Here is a 21,076-nt window from a genome sequence, read left to right as displayed (position 1 = left end):
TTAAGTCAGAGGGGGCAAATATGTGGAGAGAGCAAGGAAGAGATATGTGGAGAAGATGAAGAGAATATTGTGCTCAATTGTGTCTATGCTGTTTACTTGTGTTCCGGTCCTAGTCCGGGTCCGGGGTCCTTTCTCTCTTCTTTCCCCCAGGTTCCCTTTTATAGAGGGATATTGTATTGCCTGAGAGGTGACAGGGAAATTTGTCCTCTTTTGTAATAATTGGACACGATTTGGCCCATTAATGGCGTAGTGGAGAATAAGGCCGGATCAGACCGGAGTCAGGGAGTTGTCACGGTCGATCGGACCTGTTGGAGTGGTTGAACCGCCGGCCGCGGTGGGCCTGGGGTCCGTGGATGGTAAGTGCATTTATTACCGAGTGAACCGGCGGTCAGGGAGAGCCATACGCTTTGATGGTTCAGTGATCCGGAGATCGCCTTGAGCCGTGTTCATTAAATGACTGAGTGCATCGGAGACTTGAGGGGGTCTTATGCATTAATGGCAGGTCGTGCCGAATACCTGCGGAGATCTTATGCCTTGATGGCTTGGAGATAGCGGCAGGTTGTAGTGGAGTTGTCAGGTCCCTCAGGGGGTTAGGCAGGAGTTGAACATTTGGTCAAGGCAATCGGCTCGGCAGGGGTGCCGAGCCGAGCTGGTCGCCCAATGGGGCGCCCTGTGGCGGGGTCGCTTCTAATGCTTCTGGTCGGCGCCCTTTGGGCGAGCGCCTTCTAGCCGAGCGCCTTTATTTCGCGCTCTTTCCTCTCTGGTCAGCGCCTTCTAATCGAGCGCTTTTCTGGTCGGCGTTCTCTGGTCGGCTCTTTCTAGCCGAGCATCCCTACTTGGTTGTCGGTTGGTCCGAGTGCCTCTTCTTGGCGCTCCCTCTGGTCGGCACTCTTGGGCCGAGCATCTTTTCGGATCGGCGCTCTCTAGCCGAGCACCCCTCTGGTTGGTGCTCTCTGGTCGGCACTCTTTGGCCGAGCGCCTTTCCGGTCGGCGCTTTTTGGCCGAGCGCCTCCGTGGCGATATGACTTGGGGTTTTTCCTCCAACACTAATAAAAAGTATGGGATGAGGTTCGGCTGAAGTAGAGGCAAATGCCGCAAATCTGAAGGTCAAAAGTTTTCATTGCCTGAAACGGGGGGCTTACCTTCGGCTGAAAACTAGCGAAGCTATGGATTAGGATTTTAAGGAGATGAGAAGTATGTGAAAGGGGGTGAATAATTAAGCCAATGATAGGGCATGGAGTGGCCGGTTGGCTTGGAAGATGTGAATCCAAGGAGAAATGTCAGCCTGGTGGAGTGTGAAATACTCAAATTTAAGGCTGATTATGGAGTATTTCATACTCTAAAACATCTTGCCAATTAGCCCTTCTAAAAATTTAAATTTATGTAAATACCCTATTCAAATTTATATTTATTTCTGTACCTTCATAAAATATTGTTTTTACATAAATACTCCTAATATAATGGTTTCTTTTAATAAAAATTATATTTATTTTAATTAAAAATAGAATAAAATTTTGAAATTATTTTTTATCCCCCTATCGCGATCGCCTTATAAATATTTTTTTTCCGCACATCTACCCCTTTAAAGATGTTGTGGTTGAAATTCGGCTACGGGCGAGGCTCTTGTTGCAACTCGACATGGGGTAGACCCCGCCTCAGATGGTTGTTCCCGTGCTCACAGCTTCAGACTTCGACGCAGGCTCTCAGAGTGATGGCTACGCGACAAGCCCTTCTGGCTTAGAGATCGAGTTCGGGGGAGCTTCGGTAGTAGTGACGCTCCCTTTCGTTGACCATCGTGCGTTGCCTGGCCGGGGAATGACGTCGCGAGCGTCGTCCTATAGACTCGCGCCTGCGAGGAGGGGATGCAGGCTAGGCTCCCGCCTGCTGCAGGCCTTGAACGGCCACGGTGAGGTTTGGACTTGCTGGACGAGTAGATTTAACTGTCTGACATGACATGAGGAATTTGATCCGCCGGTGCCGCAGGAGGTGGCTTTGGAGCAAGTTGCTGGGAGTTGGTGCCTGGCGCCTCGATGCATTAGAAGCTCCTCGACTCCTCAACCTCATGATTACGACTCAGTCCCCTTCTCTAGCGCCAGATGTTGTGGTTGAAAATTGGCTCGAGGGTGACCACACTGGAGGAAGCCGAGAAGACAACAGCCAGGACGGAGAAAGGGGAGAAGGGGAGCCACTTCCTGCGCTTCGGGGTACCTGCACAAAGCCTTGGCCAGGGATTCCAGCGAAGACCCTCCGATGGCTAAGTTAGCCGTGTTTTTGGAGAGGTTTCTGAGTATTTTGAATTGCTTTGTTTTGTTTCTCCTCCCTTACCGAAGGCCTTTTCCTACCCCTTTTTATAGGGTGAGGGTCTCAGCCGTTACCTGAAGTCTCGAGCCGATTTGTGATCAGCTGGCCATTAGCTGGAGCAGCATGAATCACGAAGATCAATCCTGCGGGCGGAGGATTCAAGAGATATCTTTTCAGATCTGTTTTGAGGATTCGCCATGTCATTTCAAGTGGAAGTGGTTGAGGAAGCTCTTCAATGTGTTGTGTGCACACTCCCTCTTGAGGCGTTACCTGATGGTATGCGAGGTGTCAATCATCGATGCCCCGCCCTCCGAGGCGGCCATCATGATGACCGGCCTTTAACATCGCGATTCTGGAAGATCTGCCGAGGGAGCTTCTCACTCTGCCACGTGGCATGATCTGGCTGCTCGGCCACCCAGGCAGGCCGATTAGAGCCATTGAGGTAGGCTATATAAGGCCTTAGCGATGAACCATTCCTTTTGTTTTGAGGATCCGCGGGATTTTCAACAAGATCAAAGTTGACAAGGCCGAGGTCGGCTCGGCCTTCAGCAAGGTCTGAGGTCGGCCTGGGCCCCTGGCCTCTAGCCGAGGTCGGCTCAGCTTTCGATAGGTTTCGAGGTTGGCTCGACTCTAAGCGAGGCCGAGCTTAGCTTGCTCGACAGGAATTGGATGGTTCCACACTGGAGTAGGACGATCCATTTTGCCTTCCATCAAAGAATATTTTAGTTATTTTAATTTGAAACTGTTAATTTTTTAACGGCTTTAAATAGCCTGGATACATATATAAAAACATGAATAAAAAAAAAGTAGAATAGCAAAACAAGTGATTTACGAGAATATACATATAAATATTAATTTTGGAAAGATATTCATGCAAAATTCAATATTTATGAGGGTATTAATGCAAAAAAAATTCTAAATAAAAAATTAGGCTCTCGCCTCTTCCTCCCTTTCTATTACATTAATATATAATAATTATTTATTTAATTAAATATATTAATATATTTATTAATTTATTATAATTTTTATATTTTTAAGAATTTTTAAAATATAGATAAATTATTAACACTTAAAACAGTATTTGATAAATAATTTAGCAATATTTGTATATTTATTATGTTATATTTTTAATAAAATTATTTTTTTAATTTACATCGCGTCCTGACTCGAGAGTCGGACCGATGACCCCAACACCGGGTCGATCCCCGGTCCGGGTTTAAATAAGTATGGCCTCCCTCTGAAGAATTTTTATTCCTTTCCTTAGCCGGCAGTGGCCTTCCCTTCCGCCGCCGCTGCTCCCGCTGCTCTCATCTGTACCCCGCCGCTGATTTCTCTCCCTGCCTGGGCCCGCCGGCGCTGCTCCTCCGACCGGATACCGATAGAAACCGGTATCTCCCTCTCCCTTCCTCCACCCTTCCTTCCAAAACATTTGCAGTCCATCATGGCGATTGAATGCCTCGTCTTAGGTACGAAATCCCATATACTCCCAATCCCATCCCCTCTCAATCCTTTCGCTTCTACTCCTTTTCTTTCTTTTTTCGTTCGCGAGACTTTCACGAAGATTTGGAATCCGAATTACTTTCAGGTGCGGGGCAAGAGGTGGGAAAGAGCTGCGTCGTGGTCTCCATCGGGGGGAAGAGGATCATGTTCGACTGCGGGATGCACATGGGCTATCTCGACCACCGCCGCTATCCCGACTTCTCTCTCATTTCCGAGACCGGTGATTTCAATTCTGCTCTCACCTGCATCATCATCACTCACTTGTAAGAAATTCTTATCATTCCATTCTTTGATATCATTTTTTTTAAAGGGTTAATTTTAACATGTTGTTGCCGAATAGTTTTGTTCTAGAGGGTCTTGAGCATTGTAAATTGGAGAATAAATGAAACTAAAAGAAGAACACAATTGCTAGAACTTTTGGATTGTGGTCTTAATTAGATCATTCAAAAGTATAGAAAGAAATTTTATTTAAATTATTTCCAGGCACACGCTACTGAAATAGTGAATAGACAAACTACGGCTTAGCAAAAGTTGCTTATGGGTCCACATCGTCTTCTCATTTGATCTGCATTGGGAGTTAGGGGTATTATTTCCAGTCTGATGTGTAGAATATTGGGTGCAACTTTGCCAAGTTGCAGGTTATGAAGCTACATAAAAATCTATTCTACTATTAAAAGCAAACAAGGGTCTGTGAGGTTCCACTTGGGGGTTCTTTTGTCCACACTATGTGCATTGCACATGTAAAGTCTGGTAGAAAAATCTTTAATAAGCCATGGATCATGATACCTTCTTTTAATTATAGATGGGGCACAAGCAGTGGGTGCCATTCACTTTGTTACTTCCCACTATCATTGATGTTGCCGGCCTTGATCAAGTGGCAGCAGCAATGTTATGAGAACAAAAATTGATGGTGGATTGTGCATCCTTGCATGCATTCTTAAATAGCATTCTTTGTGGATCATAGACATCCATGCTTCCTTGTTAATGCATCGGGTGTGCCCAATTTCAGTGGTGTAAAGATGGAAGTGGTCTCCACTTAGCTCTCTGACATTTATAGGGGAAATAGAGATCAAGAATACCCAATTCTTCTGCATCAGAATTAGAAGTGTGGATCAAAGAAAAGCTATCAAATACAGGAGATTGGAGAACTGAACTCAATATTAAACCAGAACAAAAAATAACTATCACTAAGAAGAAATGAAAATGTAATCATGTGGCTCCAAGAATTGAATCTATAAACTCTACTTTGTCGAAAGGTATTTATAGAGGAACATTTAACTTTCTGTTCTGATGAATGACTTCCTGTTTAAAAGTCTGCAGCTTTATAATTTATTTTTTGTCAGTCTTATTATATTGCATCAGCAACTTACATATGCGATTCCAGCTCTTCCTCACATGTGGTTCTAACTCATTTACCCCTTTGAATTAGATAATTGGATTATATTGAATTTATCTTTTGAAACTTATATTTTTCAGCCATTTGGATCATGTTGGAGCCCTTCCTTACTTTACAGAGGTCCGTGGGTATCAGGGGCCTATTTTCATGACAGTAAGTTCACAAACTCTCTGATGGCCTTTTTTTTCCTCTAAATTGTTTTTCCTGTGAACATATAGGAATTTTCTTTGAAGAAGAAAAGGTAAGTAGTCCCTTTTCTTTCTCCTTTTACATATAAAAGTAACATTATGTACTTTTTTGATTTATGTTTGGGACTTGTTATACTTTCTCATTAACTTTTCAAAATGAATTATTCATGTATTTCAGTATCATCATAAGTAGATTTATGTTTTTTAGAATTTCCTAAATGATTGTATATTTTGCCTGATCATATGTATAAGACAAGATGTAATTCATAATCTATAAAACTACAAGCCCCTGTTTGTCTATATGAGTAAATCTGTCTATGATAGTTTATTTAATTAGTTAGGGGTAGATAGATTTGACAATGTACAGAAGCACAACTCTAATGAGAAAAAAAGTTTAACACAATTTTCGTCAACATAAATATACCATTTTAGCAGATAACTTTTGTCTTAGAAGTATGTGTATGGTGGCCCCATGAAGGGGAAAATGTGGTTCTGCCCCTGACCATCATTGTATTTGGTATATAAAGTTCTCCTTTTGCATCCTTTGCATCTTATAAAAGTCACCTATGTATGTATTTCTGTATATAAACATATTATAAAGGAAAATGCTTTGTATCCCCCAAAACCTCCCTGAAACATATTCAGCTTCTCTTTTTTCTGTACTATGAAGGGCATAGTTGGCACTTTGGCCCGATCCTCCATGTATGGAGCAGCGTCCAATTTTAAAATGAGAAATTTGTAGTATAAATTCATAACTTAGACTGGATATAGTTTGTCATATCCTCTAAGAGGCTAAGGAATGAGAAGCTTAAGTTACAATGAAAATGATATTGATTAGTTAGAAGTTAGAAAGAAGATTCACTAGGATTAAAAACATTTTTAACTAAAATTATTTGATAGTATTTTTTCCTTGTATAATTAGGTGCATTCGCTATTTTTGTTTGAATCCTTTCAACATCAGATAATATGGCCTAAAAGTGAATTTGCTAAAATTATTTTTTGATAACTATAATTAGGAAAGCCTTACTCTTTTTTTCTTTTTTTTTTCTATTTTTTTGACATGGAATGCTAAACATCTCAATTTAATGAGGCAATGTGCATTTTAATGTTTATGTTTGTCCTCATTATGCAGTATCCTACAAAGGCTATGGCCCCATTGATGTTAGAAGATTACCGTAAAGTTATGGTAGAGCGAAGAGGAGAGGAAGAGCAATTTAGTCATGATCATATTGTGGATTGTATGAAGAAAGGTATGTGTTAATTTCTTGTACTTAGTAATTCTTGAAGGATTATTTATTAAGTAACATGGACGATATGGATGAGTAATGTATCATTGAGATTCTCTTACTAGGCTTGTCACTCTTTCGCTTTCTTGCTAATTGCTCCACACTTGCCATATAGTCCTTTGAATTAAAACTTCCTTTTATCCATTCTTCCAAGTATGGTAGATGATACCATATTGAACCTTCCGGTTTAGTCAGTATCAGATCGTACTGACCATGAACTGGAACAATTTGTGGTCTCGGTACAATCTTTGGCTTGAACCAGAATGAATTGATCCTTATTAGGCCCAACCACATGGAATCACTTGGTTTTAGCCCATTAAGGGCCTCATACCAGTTTTGGGCCTCAAAAATTGGGGGAGAAGGAGTTTTTCTCCCTTTATTTCATGGTGAGAAAAGAGAAAGAGAGGGAGAGAGTGGAAGGGTAAGCAGGTATGGGAGACGTTGACACTTGACTTGGAATTGAACAAATGCATGTATGCTGCATTTCCGATTTTATCATACAAGTATTTTACATTTTCGGAGTGATACTTAGTTAATTTAACATGTATTATATTGTCACACCATACTTTAGGTCTATAAAATAAAGAATTAAAATGCATTATATTTAAACATTAAAATGAACTTGCAAAACCCTATTTGCCACTCAAAACTAAATATACGAAGTTTAAAAGCCTTGAAAACAAAAAAATTATTATTCTTGGTTATTGGTATTGTACCAAACCGGTTTGGTTTTTACCGTGCCGGTCTCCTACCGATACTTAGTCCGGTGCAAGTATTGCGAATCTTGCTTCCAAGATAGAGTTTTGGTCATCAAATAGGTCTATTCCATTCTTTTGTTGTGTGATCATATATATGTTTAATTGATATAATCATGATAAAAGTTATTTTTTTCCATATTTTAATGACTCTTTCTTAACTATTAGTTTTTGACTAAGCTATATACACTTTTGTTGCTGATTTTTATCCGAAGTTTCAATTTTCTTTTTGTGAACTAGTTATAATTAACATGCTCAAGCACAGGTTACAAATAAAAATATTTTAAAGTAATAAAAACTATAATCGGTGTAAGTTATAAATTATATAGATCATTAATGTAGTTGATTCCCTTCATTTAAGCTGCCTTCACCTGTCCTACTACTTCCGTCTTCCTAGTATGGCATGGCTTTACCCCAAAATAAACAAAATGTGATTCCTGTGAAAAGAGACGATTGATAGAAAAGGGTTTATCTCTACTATTATGATCGGAACTTGGGGGCACACGTCTCCACCTCTTGAGTTCTACTCCACCATTGGACACACGTCATTTTTCTATATTTTTCAGTTCTCTTTTAAAAGCGATTATTAGACTTGAAGCTATTTCAAATATCTTCATCATATTCTTTTCCCTTATTTAATTTTTGTAGCAACTTCAACATTCAAATCTTTTTCATGGCAACCCACCTCAGGTTTCCCTTCCACTCTTACCTTTCCATGTCGCATGCATCTTGCATGTAATGTTCTCGATGACAAAGATGATTGACTAAAGAGAGTTGATAGAGAGATCAAGGGGACATGGATAACAGTTAGGCACGAGAGATGTTAAAGTGAGTTGAAATTGAGATGATCTAAAGGATGAGATCTTGTTGCAACTGAGTGGAAAAGGGATCAGATCAGATCCCTCAAGAGCATAGGCAAGACACGTGTGCTTGGGATTCCACCAGGAAAAAACAATTAGGGAGGAACATTAGTAGGATTGACCAATTGAATGGAAAATCATTTTTCATAACAGAACTAAGATGGATATCAGAAGCTGTTATGTCGGGTGAGGTGTTCTCAAGTGGCTGAAATCTATTAGTGGATAGGAATCTAATACTAGCTGAAGTGTCCTCAAATCATTAAAATCCATGAGAGGGCAAACTCAAAACTATTCATATGGTGTGCCATAATATTAGTTAAATTTTATTCTTTAAGCATTGGTACAATCATTCTTGTTTATTAGAATATTATCAAATCATAAAATAATAGCTCAAATAATGTTATAATAGCTTTTATTTCAATTTCAACCCTTCTCAGTATGTTAATATGTGCGAGCATGCACAATAATGGCAGTTAATTTACTTTTCACCGTTTTTCCTATTAAAGTAAAGTTTAATAACTAATGCTGTTTTTCTCTTTAGTGGTATAATGGCTGAGTATATTTGTTGTGATGATCATCGGTTCTCAAGAAAATCGATCAATAGTCAATTAGGTATATAATGGCTGTTATTTCGACTATAATGGTCTAATAGTTTAGTAGAGACCCCGTTATTTTGGATATTGCCGCTATCTACTTTGCCAACAATCTCTAAAATAGCCGGCTTTAAAAGCCCTGAGAAGTGAATTAGTGGCTCAACATCGATGAAGTCTATTATCTTTAAGATCTTGTTGATATTAAGAAAACCTTCTGGATCCTATGAAGGCCCTTTTGATGAGAGTATTGGTTGATATTTCTTTATTAGAATTCATCTATTGAAAAGTCCTAACAATGAAAAATCACTACAGATTAGAGTGTTTCAAAAAACAACATGCTCAATTTAATGGGTTCTTATGGTGAGTATTCTAGTGGGGTCTGTGTACCACTGACCTTGAGTCGTTTGAGGGCACGTGAGAGGGTGGCGGGTGGGGCTAGGGATTGTGGTGGGATGGGAAGAATTACAAACAATATAAACATAGGAACTTTGGTGGGGAAGTGCATGCAGACTGCAGAGTATTTATGGGTGCAAATTGTTCCATTTTGGGGCATACAGGACTATTTTTTGAGACAATCTGAGTATTGCTGTTTTAGATTTCTGAGGAACTCCTATTCAGAGTGTGGTTTTGCATTATTTAAAATTTAAGGGGTATCTTCATATCTTCAGGTTACAAAAATGTTCACACTGGAAGGAATATTCAAACTTTTATATAGTTTTGGGATTTAGGATTTGGTGCTACTTTTGTGTTTTTGGTCAGTCACCTGTAGATTTAATGAACACAAGATTGGCTATAGTGCTTTTGAAACGATGAAAGAATGACTGATTATCTGCTTGATAGAATTGCATGTTTGGATATGATTTAGTGATAAACATATATGCCCGTCAAAGTATTTAAAATAAAAGAATATAGAATTTTTTGTCACATGAAGTGTCTTATATGGTTTCATCTACAGATGAGACACTGTAAATTTTCACTTTTCACTTGCGTCATCTACATTGAAGCTCTACTATGAAGTATGTGCTCTACATGCTGGTTTATATTGTGTTCTACTGATGATTTCTCCAATCCTTCATTGGAGCAACGTATTTTTTGCGGCTAATTATTTAAGGTTAATGGGAGTGAGATGCATGTGCTATCTTATTTAATGTTCTCTCATTTTTGCTAAATATGACTCTGTATGCTTGTAGTGTCAGTAGCATGATTGCTTAATATGTTTCTCCATCTTTCTTGTAGTTACAACATTGGACTTGAAGCAGACTGTCCAAGTTGATAAAGATCTTCAGATCCGTGCCTATTATGCTGGGCATGTATGTTAGTTGCACTTAAGTTTTTTGGCATGATTCGTTCTCTGTTCTTTTCTAAGTCATGTTATTAAAGCTCTGCCTGTCAAAGCTTTTGTACCTTCAACATTCTTGCACTGTGCAATTATAATTTCTCTTCCAATTACTTTCTCCATATTTTATTCATTCTTCCTGAAGGTAATTTTGATTTATCACAATTATCAATAGAAGAGAATAGGTTTTATGATTTCTTGATGCAACACCCTACGGAGAAAGGGCTGCACTATGAGCAAGTGTAGGCGAAGTAATGAGGTAGAAAGAATTCTAAAAGAAAGCCAAAGATTTGCTCTCTTGCTGCAGAAAGTGGACAGATTTAAATTGATTTTGAATTTAACAAGAAGGAAAGCATTTGAGGTTGTACTAGAGTTTCTAGTTTGGCCACGAAGGTTGAGGAATATCAAATGGGATTTCTAGTGCCTTGAGGAATATCAAATGGGATTTCTAGTGCCTTGAGAAATTTATACAAAGTTAATTTTATGGATTCTCTGAAAATGAAATGAATATATTTTTATTTTGAGAGGAAAAAGAGGGAATGAAGAAATAAAGGACTCTTATGGTCTGAATTTGGTATTCAGGTTGAAAGGGTTGAAAGGGGTTTTGGATATGAAAATAATTGATAAAGAGATCATTCCAGATCAGGCCAGCTCTAACTTTCTGCACAATTTGCTTAGCTGCCAAGAGAATCAACAATTAAGCAGTATATCAGCAGTATCTGCACAGGAAGAAAATTGATTGTTTTTCAACCCATAACTAAAGCAGATGCATTTGATTAGATCCGTAGATCAAAAAGAAAATCAGCAGAGTCTTGAGTGAAGAAATCTGACACAAAATTTAAAGAGTATGGGGATGTAATAAAGGAAGAATGGAAAGAAGTTAGACAGGAAGAGGAAGAGCCCTGCAAAATAAACCTCCCAACTGACTCTTACAGCTGGCCAGTATACTCAACTTCATAACCTGGCTTGGGCTGTTTTCATTACCTAATTTGAGTTCATTTAGGAATTAGTACTTAGACAAAGAAACTGAATTCCTAGAGTGAGCCCAATCCACTACTAATTGGGTCCAAAACATCGTAAACAATAAGCAATGTAAAAGAAACAGCATCCTATGAGCTGGGTTTCCAACATCCTTAAAAGTCCCTCGGATAATTCCTAACATAATTTAAACTCCATTTAGTTGTCGCGAACAATGAACCTCTTGAGCCATAAATTTCTCATTTACTTTCCATTTGTGCAAAATTTTGGCTTTAAAGCTTGGACAGGGACATAATGACTGGGCCTATATGAGATTGGAAAAATGTGTCTTTATTAGCTGATCCACTTGATAATAATGTTCTTTCAATACTAATGCTGCTCTTTTCATTCAGTTTGCTGGTGTTGGTTTTGTAACTGACTTCTAGGATACCAGGCCATATCTCTGGTTTTCGATCATTATAAGATTTCTCTCTCTCTCTCTCTCTCTACATATATGAGGGATTGTTCTCTGCTCATAGAATCTATCAGCTGGTACAAAATTTTATAGGAGTATCTGAACTATATCTACATCATGTTTACTCCAATATCTACTTGATGCCCTATGTTTGTTCCAGCAAATGAAAGTTTGCTTATTTACTTTTTTAGATGAAAACATTGATTTATAGGCTGCTGCAGTGCTGAAATAGAGGTACAGTCTAATACCATAGTTGTGAGAATCTGTACAGGCGTGCGTTAATCCCACATTTGGTGTGCATTGCCATGGTCTTGGTTACTTGAGTGGGGCCAAAGACTGCAATTGATAACCTTCTGGTTATCCCTTGTTGGGTGAGGTACAAGGCCTCTGCAATATTATGTGATATATAGGCTGACCATATCTTCGTTGCTTTATATGGTGCTAGCCCATTTTTTCATTCTTATGTTTGTCGGACTGTGATGTATAGTGTAAAACTGTTGATCATATCATTCTTTTGGTTATACATTTTTTTGCCAAAACTTCTCGTATGCTATAGGTTCTTTAAATTAAATCGCTTCCTTTCTCTGCCTTTTCTTATATATGTGTTTGTGGGTGTGTGTGTAATTCTGCCCCTCTTAAGTCTTACCGATTTTAATTTATTTAAATCATGTTTAAGGTTCTTGGAGCTGCAATGATTTATGCAAAAGTTGGAGACACTGCTATGGTATACACTGGGGATTACAATATGACACCGGATAGACATCTTGGAGCAGCTCAAATTGATCGCTTACAGCTGGACCTTCTTATAACAGAGTACAACAAAACTTTATCTATACTGAAATTGCAAACACTGCTATATGCCTGGAATATATGAACATAAAACTTATCTGAAATCTTGTGAGTATGAATCTTTCTTGTTCTTGAGAAATGACACAATTCTGGTGGTGCCCACTAGGTGGTTCACAAATCTTATATGAATTACTTATTTTTTCCTTTAATTTTGAAAAATATACCTCAATTCTCGAAGTAACAACTTGATACTGATTTTGTAACTTAAATATATTCTTATATTGGGCATGGGAAAGATGTGCTTTTATGGTACTTTGTTATATGCTTTTTGAAAAGCATGTTCAGACTTCAGATCTTTTAACATAGCAACGGCTCAATAGCTTATCCCTTCAAGCAGTACATTCAAAAATCAAAAATCATGGGTTTGATATCCATTTGTGTAGGTATTAAATATGGTCTCTTTATTGCATTCCTATTTTGAGGGAGATCTATGTTTGAAGTGGCTTTAAGTGGAACCAACTTACATGGATCTAATTTGTTAACATTATCGATTTATTTTCTTGATCCTCACCCTGCTGAGTTTCTAGCATGTTACTACTGTTAGATCCAAAAATTAGATTCTTACATACCAGGAGAATTGGTTATTGGTGTAAAGTGCATCTGTGAATCAGTATGCTAAAATTCATCACCTACTCAGTAATATGGATCCATAAGTAGTAGACTAGCAGTTATGGATCCTGGTGCTAGTAACAAAAAAGAATAAAGAAAAGAAGAAAAAGGAAATAATAGATGCCTGAAAATGAGATGTCGAAGTAGATTGGTTGAAAATATAGTATTCTGGGGAAAATGGGGAATTCAGACACGGAAACAACACCAAATATTATGCGGCCTTGGTAGATTGCAAAGTGTGTTAGGTATTTGGTGGAAAAATTCTGGGAGAATGTATAAGTTAGGCGCACATAAAGGTACTTGGCAGTAGAATTGGGGATATTAGAAGGCGATCATGGAGAAAAGGGTCGTGCTTGAAAAGGTTTCCTTTGCCAGTAACCTTTTCATGTCACTTGAATTTGAGTTCTATTTTTTTGTTTTGGAAGCTTGTGTCTTCTCTTGAATAGTTGATCCAAAACCTACAGTGTTTTAAAACTATTAAAGCCCAATCAGTTTTAAAAAATGGTTCCTTCAATTTTTTTCCTGACCTTTTAGTTGATTTCAAGTTTTCTTGATGCTTTGAAGTTCTAAATCTTGGCTTTATTTTTGTAATTAGGGCTTCCTTTAAAATTTTGGATGCTGCGTTTAGCTTCAGTTTTAGTCTTTGAACGCTATGGTTACCCATAAAGATCCTGATTCATTCTTTTAGGAAGTTTGGATTCTGTTGGTCTGAAATGAGGTTTCAGAAAAATTATGAAATTATGTGAGTCAAATTATTGTTTCTGAACTTTATGTATTCCTACTTAAATTCTGCTCTTGCTATTGGCTTTTCTACGTCTATTTTTATTGGAATGCTTTTTTTATTGGAGCTTTCCATAATGGCATCTGTGAAGTTCTATTTGATCCTAAAATAGCACAGTCTGTCGTCTTTTGTTTAGTGTGTTCAAGCCCGTATCTTGTTATTCTCTTGAATACAAAAATAATTTTGTTTTTGAACATTTTTAGCTATGTTCCTTTTACTATATTATATGATCATTCATTTTCTTTATTTTCTTTGTTTCTGTAGATCTACATATGCAACAACTATACGTGATTCCAAATATGCTCGAGAGCGGGAGTTCTTAAAGGCTGTATGTTGACCTTTTTCATGCATTACATTTGTAGAATTATCTGATTAAATCTGAGAGCATTGTTAGAACACCCTTGAGTGTTCATGGAATGTCATGCTTCGATCTTGTGATTGCTAGGTATCTGCCTCCAAAATCATCCCGTCCATGGAACTGACTTGTAAAGCTGGCTAACATATTGCACCATATTTGATCCTCAGCCACCCAAGCAAGGGTTCATATCTGGGTTGCTGGCTATTTCAGCTGGGACTGGTTTCTTATGTTTGCTCTGAGACACTGCTAGCAAAAATCGTCATGAAGTCTTAAAAAGAAGAAATAATCACTAAAATTACCAAAAAATTGCAGGTAGAGAATGAACCCAAAAATATTCTGGATATGTCATTTATCAGCATGATTAATAAAATTTTAGTGTCATATATTAATGACGATCAATACATGATTAAAATGCTAATTTAAGGATTTAATAAACTGTTAAAGTCATTTGGAAGTTAAGCTAGAAATATGGTTATAAATCAAAGGCCATTATTAACAAAACCTCAATGATTTCTCCATGTAGTACTTTGACAAAGTAGGAAGTTGTGTCCAGACTAGCTGGGGCAATGTCTTGTTGCATAGCTTGTAGTGCCCTTGCTTGCAACCACCACCTTCTTGTTCTGCTAAATTGATAAAAATCACAGGCGTTGGTCTATTCCTTAGCCAGCTGGCTCAAAACATTTGTGATGCTTGTGGGACCCATTTTCCACTTCATGAGGTCCATAACTTTCCCTTGCTTTGACATTGCTTAGAGGTGACTGTCAGTGCTAAAGAGTTACTCATCTATGTTTAGAAATGTGAGCCATATTAAAGTTTTCTGGAAAAATCAACACATCCACCAACCAAATAATGAAAGAATCTCAACATAAATCATGTGCATCTCTAAGTAATGAAATCAGTGAGGAAGTAGCACAAACCATTTAGAACATCGACAAAGTTGAATTTGTGGTTGGCATATGTGATGAATTAAATTATGATGGATATAAGGCTGACACTTTATCTAAATGCACTAGTCTTAAGATCGATGACTAAGTAGAGTAATTGTAAGGAGAGAAAGAGTGGAGAAAATAAGAATAAATAGAGTATGATATAAAGGAAAGAGAGGGGGTTCCTATCAAACCTTGGTTTGCTTTCTTTTTCTTCAACTAAAATGTCTGACAGTTATTTAAAATTGTTAATCTACAAGTGTGCCATTTCTTTGATATTAAAACTACTAGGAAAGCTTGTTTCCTAGTCCTTTCATATCATCTAATAAGATCTAGATCTCTTTTAACACAATTTAATGAAAAATGCTAAATGTCTCCCCACTAGTCACTGCTCAAATCACTTGTTCGACATGGCAGTCAGTGATTGGCGGGACAGTATTCAGGGACTTGTTTGTCTCCCCACTAGTCAGTGATGTACTCTGTCAGTCCTTGACTACCATATTGAACTGGTGATATGAGCAGTGACTAGAGGAATGATCTATAACAATAATTTAATTCAAGAATGGACTACTACTCAACTTTAAACTTCACTAAGCCAAAACTTTCCATATGACAATCATATAAAAGGATAGAAGATATTATTAATTTGAGCAAGCTTTTAAGTGTTGTCCATATTGGCACGATATGGTATCAATATGGTACAGGGGCTCAGTACACCCCTATACTGACACATCGTATAGGTGCTGCACCGACCCCAGCACTCTACCATATGTTAGTATGAGGGCGTATGCCGTACTATGTAGCCATTGGTACAAGGTCCAACATGGAGACTTAAAACCTTGGTGGGAAGTCCAAAAAGGACCATAAAAAGCTTTGGTATAGATTTGCTAGGCATCAAAAATAAAAAATTTAGCAGCATTGCTGCTCAACTTGTCAAGTGTTTTTGCCCTATCGCCAATTTAATCTTTGATTATGTGATGTTCTTAAAGAATACCTATATTTTGTATAAAATAAGATTACACCCATGTGTAGGTCTTGTATTTTCTTGAAACCACACTGAGACGATTTTTTAAAAATCCAATATTTGCATAAACTAATGGATAGTTTAATTTGTTAAAGCAAGATGAACTTGCCAATTCTTAAATGAGCCAAATCGCGAGTACATTTATATTAAAAAAATAATAATATTGACTTAGGGATTTCAGATGGAGTTTAAAATTTCAGTTTTGATTGATTAGGTCCTATGCGATCTTGATGATGTTTAATAAATATCGGCCATAATATTAAGAATGTGACTTAACATGACAACATTGTCCTCATAATTTTCCATGGATCCTATTAAACTTAAGAGATTTTGAAAATTGCATTTATTTGGAGACAAAGTGTTGGTTTTGTTTGGTGGTTATGAATTTTGTGGAGGACATGGACACAGTAGTTAGATTTGAGATGCATCGGAGAGTAAAAGCAAAATTTGAGATCAAAGGCTGTACTCGTACAAAATATATTATAATTAAATATAAAATTGTTTGTTTGAAAAGTGAAGTTTAAATTATAAAGGAAGGAGCATAATTCAATAATTTTTGTTTTCATGGAGATAATTCTATTATTTAGCATGCTTTAGAGGTTATTAGTTTGATTCTTTGTTCTTTACATAATTCTTAATTTAAATAAATGCAATTTTCGTTTGTGAATTTTAAGAATGCCACTAGCATCTACTGACTCATGAACATGTGCCGATGTGTTTTCTGAATGAAAGATGCTCCCAGTAATTGTAAGTAAAGCATATTTATTGAATAATTTCATGCTTTGGATGCTCATGATGAGGTAGAGATGGACCTAGTCTGGAAGCAATATTGATGTGGAAGAAGAGAGTTCCTCTGAATTGTGTCCCATAAGATCAGTGCATCATGGTGAACAACCAGCCTGCTTAGTTACTGCATGGTTGAATTGAATGTCTATGACAAGGAGGCATCCATGTATAGATTGTGATGGTTCTTATCATGCATAGCACAATATGGCCCAACATGAAAAGGTGGAAGGTTAATGAGAAATAAGCATGTGGTGGTCTTGATGGAAACAAGGAAACCCTAAAATCCTTGAAGACAATAATGTGAGGGGAAAATAAATAAGTACCTTGTATCTGTACCATTATGACGGGAACTCCAGGGCTACATTCCTCCAGTCCACCCTCTTTTTGACTCTACCTGTACAATAAATACCAAATTGTCTTTCAGCTCTCTTAACAGCTTTTATCACAGCATTTGATATTCTCACATTTTGTCCCATCTCAGCCATACGCATTACATGTGCTCTGACACTAGTCTCTAAAGACAGCAGGTTTAATCAAAACAAGAATAAGAGATGTCAAACCTTTAATATATACACAAAATAATTACGACTGATCTAATACGAGAAAAAGGAATATTGAGGGTTAAGATAAAGAAAGGATATCCAAGTGACTACAGAACATAAGCTAAATTAAGGATAACTAATGGAAGCTATAGTAGACCTTCAAAGCCACTTTTTATTATAATATATATGGTTTTTTCTACACTTTGTTTAGAATTTCTAAAATTCTTTATTTATTCTTTAGATGCTTCGAGCCACATAATCTTGCAAATCTTTTGCAACATTAGTTTGAAGGATTATTCTAGCATGAACCTTCTAGTGTGATAAATGTACCTTAGACTAGGAGCTTGGGTTAGGCAAATTATTAGTGTCAAAATTTCATTTTGATCTTTTCTATTCTAAAATTTAGTTTCTTTATTCATTGTCTTCAAGTTTCAGGGGCCTTAATTTTCTATTTGAGCATCTGTTTGAGCCAACTTATGTAGATGCTGGTTAAAATGTCCTGTTTGTCCCTAAATGTCAAATTTCTTAAAAAGATCACAAGCAAGGAGTATGTCATCGAGACTTTTGTGAAAATGAAAAAAAATATCTGTTTTGTTGACTATTAACTAAACTTGAAGACTCTACATGAAAATAACCTCCATTGTTGACCCATATTTTATAGATTCATTATTCTACATGAAGCTCATTTTGGTTTCTTTCAATGATCCTTGGTTATCTTATATCAGAAATTGTAGTTTTTCTTTTAGTTGGGAACTTTGGATATGAAAAGCAGGTTTTGAAGATTGTAAAATCTTGATTTGCTGTCAGAGGGCGCAAAATTTATATTTCTGATGCAATTCCTCAAGCCTCAGATTGACCTTGATCAACCAATAGTTTTCAAGAGGAAGTTCAAATGTAGAATGAAAAAAGCATAGTTTTCTTCTTTTTTGTGGAAAACCTAATTCTCAACCTTGCTTTCCTTTAGCAAACCCTAGAAGGCTTAAAATTCTAATTAACCATAAAGATTCACGTTTGATCTCTGTCTATCTGTTGTGATTAGACCAAAGGAAAAGAAGTAAAGAGGTCTAGTTGAGAAAAATGGAGAGAACACATAAATGGGAAACTGACCCTTCTTGTCTTTTTTTCTTTTTCTTTCTTGTCTTTGTTCCCCTGCTTCTGCACTGAACCCTGTAATCTCCCACCCTTTCTATGTTGCATCATTTGTTAAGTCACCTGTTTGCATGAAACAAGGATGCAGCCTCATGGGTCTCAAGACAGTCCCTTGTTGTTGTGGATATGTGGAGGCTTACACAACTTAGAACTTATACTAACTTAAAGGGTTGAAGTTGAAACCTCGTCATAGTGGTGAGATCTAAAAATCTTAAAAACTTTCTGATAAGTTCCTAAATTAGAAAATAAATCAAATTGACCCTTATGACTTCTAATATCACCTTAAAACAGAAAAGAAGAGGATCCTAGGACTTACAACAAAAGGAACTCCTAAACTCAATTTGGGCATCCGTTTTGATTTACTTAACAATAATGATACTTCATGATCTTATATGTTATTTGAAACTACAGATTATGATTTTATAATTCTAGATGTTTGTTTCTGAAATATAGAAAATGCTTTAAACTAACCATTAATGCACATGAATAATTCCTAGGCTCATGTATTTCTAGCTTAACAACTTGGTATTCAACCACCCCCATGTACTATTAACCAATTACTTGGTTTACACTGATCCCCTAGACTAGGGGGTATATGTAGCAGGAAGAACTTTCAATGTGCATGAAAGTGGTGCCCCTTAACAATATTCCTGTAATAAAATTTCTCAAATCTTCTAAATCTATGAAATCAATATTTTTCTACCTTGAGTATAACTTCCCAGATACACGTTTTCCTTCCTAAGGTTTCACCTTTTCCATGTTTGTATTTTTCTTCTTTTAACAACCACCAGACCTAAAATATCAATCTTCAAAATTTGAAAAATCTCGGAAAAGGAAAAATCATGATGTTGGAATTAAAAGCGTCCAAACACTGGGAAACAACAAGTTTGGCCTAGATTTGACTACCAAGCCCTACAACCTGCTCTCATCCTAAATGCATGATCTTGAACAAAGATACCTTTCTAAAGTTTTCAATGGGTAATTGCATTAGAAGATGGGCTTTAATGATCTAGTCCTCCATAGACACAAGTTTGAGGAACTGATTCACAAATCCTTGTTACATGGAAATTTTAGGAGAAAATGTTGGATTAAATGTGATTACGTAGCAATTTACTATTGAGGGATACTGCTACAATATGTACGCTTACAGATATGTTCTCTCTCTAATGTGGTCTATGGACAACTAATAACTAAGTCATGTAGTTGCATGTGGAATGCTACAAAATCTACACCTTACACCTCTTGCTCTACCATCTTTGTCACCATCTTTTTTTCACTTATGTAATACAGATGGCATGTTAATCGGACCATTCTAGTGATGGATTTTGTTTAATATACTGATACATCCTATTTCTCAGGTCCATAAATGCATTAGTGGGGGAGGTAAAGTTCTAATACCAACATTTGCTTTGGGGAGAGCTCAGGTACTGCATACTCCAAGTTATTTTTGTTTTCTTTCGTTTTCATGTTTTCTTGCTTAACAAGCTTTTTGTGGTTTTTGGCTTGCTTTTTTAAATGGATTAAATTCATTAGTACTATATGTTGCTATCTTCTAGAATAGAAAAAAAATGATTATTGAATTTCTGTTATCATGTGTTTTGTCTTTTCGTTACATTCTGTATCTTTATTCCTTTCCAATATTTTATCCTATCTTTTCTCTGTTCAAAAGCAAAAAAAATATAAAATCTTGTCAATTTCAATGATAGTCATTTCATGCATAGAACTTTCATACAAAGTGTGTACTAGTCAAAATGTTAAGAAGCCTTTTATTCAGAGAAAAAAAAAGTTACTCATCCTCGAAATAGTTACATGATAGAACATGCTCCTCTCAGTCTTTCTTCCTTCAGCATAGTCTTGCACCATTTTCTCCTCTTGAACCATAGTGCCGCAACCAAGGCATGCAGTACCTGCCCGAACTGGGCGGTACGGGGCGTATTGTACCATACTGGTTCGATACCGGTACCTGATATTGGTATGCTAAAAAAATTCCGTATCATACCATACCAATACTGTGCTAGTGTGGCACCGGTACGAGGTGTGGTACCAAGACGGCGAACCTTAACCGCAACCATGCAAGAAAATTAAATCTTAGAATAAGAGTTTCATTGCTTTCTATGATTGGAAAGTGAGAGAGTCCATAGGATTTTATAATGGTGGGGTTCCTAAGGCCCGTAGGACTAACTAGCTCCAAGAGGATACAATTATTCTAAGAAAAATGGAGATAATAAGAAAAAAATACTTTTCTAAGAATAATAGGACTTTTAACTCAATCAACAACTATTTCTTAAATAAGGAAACAAGAAAAGAGGATTAAGAATATTAAAAACATCATCCTCAATTTGAGTTGGTCGTGGAATAACAATTTCCTAATTTTCTCTCTGTCTACTTCATTCTGCATTAACAAT

General features: G+C 37.0%; 1 protein-coding gene across 2 annotated transcripts in view; it reads left to right on the top strand.

The window, feature by feature from the left end:
* The first annotated feature begins 3,518 nt into the window (after positions 1–3,518).
* Positions 3,519–21,076, top strand: part of LOC103706807 (cleavage and polyadenylation specificity factor subunit 3-II) — a 31,920-nt gene continuing 14,362 nt past the window's right edge. For both annotated transcript variants that reach the window (XR_005513857.1, XM_008791053.4), the window contains exons 1-8: positions 3,519–3,767; positions 3,887–4,064; positions 5,278–5,350; positions 6,518–6,635; positions 10,116–10,189; positions 12,324–12,460; positions 14,151–14,214; positions 20,030–20,095. Coding sequence is in view for 1 of the 2 variants with exons in the window: in XM_008791053.4 (XP_008789275.2) it covers positions 3,743–3,767; positions 3,887–4,064; positions 5,278–5,350; positions 6,518–6,635; positions 10,116–10,189; positions 12,324–12,460; positions 14,151–14,214; positions 20,030–20,095 (735 nt within the window). In the remaining variant the exon portion in view is untranslated. The remainder of the gene's footprint in view (positions 3,768–3,886; positions 4,065–5,277; positions 5,351–6,517; positions 6,636–10,115; positions 10,190–12,323; positions 12,461–14,150; positions 14,215–20,029; positions 20,096–21,076) is intronic.

The sequence above is a fragment of the Phoenix dactylifera genome, chromosome 11 (genome assembly GCF_009389715.1).
Source record: "Phoenix dactylifera cultivar Barhee BC4 chromosome 11, palm_55x_up_171113_PBpolish2nd_filt_p, whole genome shotgun sequence".
NCBI classification, from domain to species: Eukaryota; Viridiplantae; Streptophyta; class Magnoliopsida; order Arecales; family Arecaceae; genus Phoenix; species Phoenix dactylifera.
Note: the sequence above shows the minus strand (reverse complement) of the source record. Positions and strands in the feature narration are given on the sequence as shown.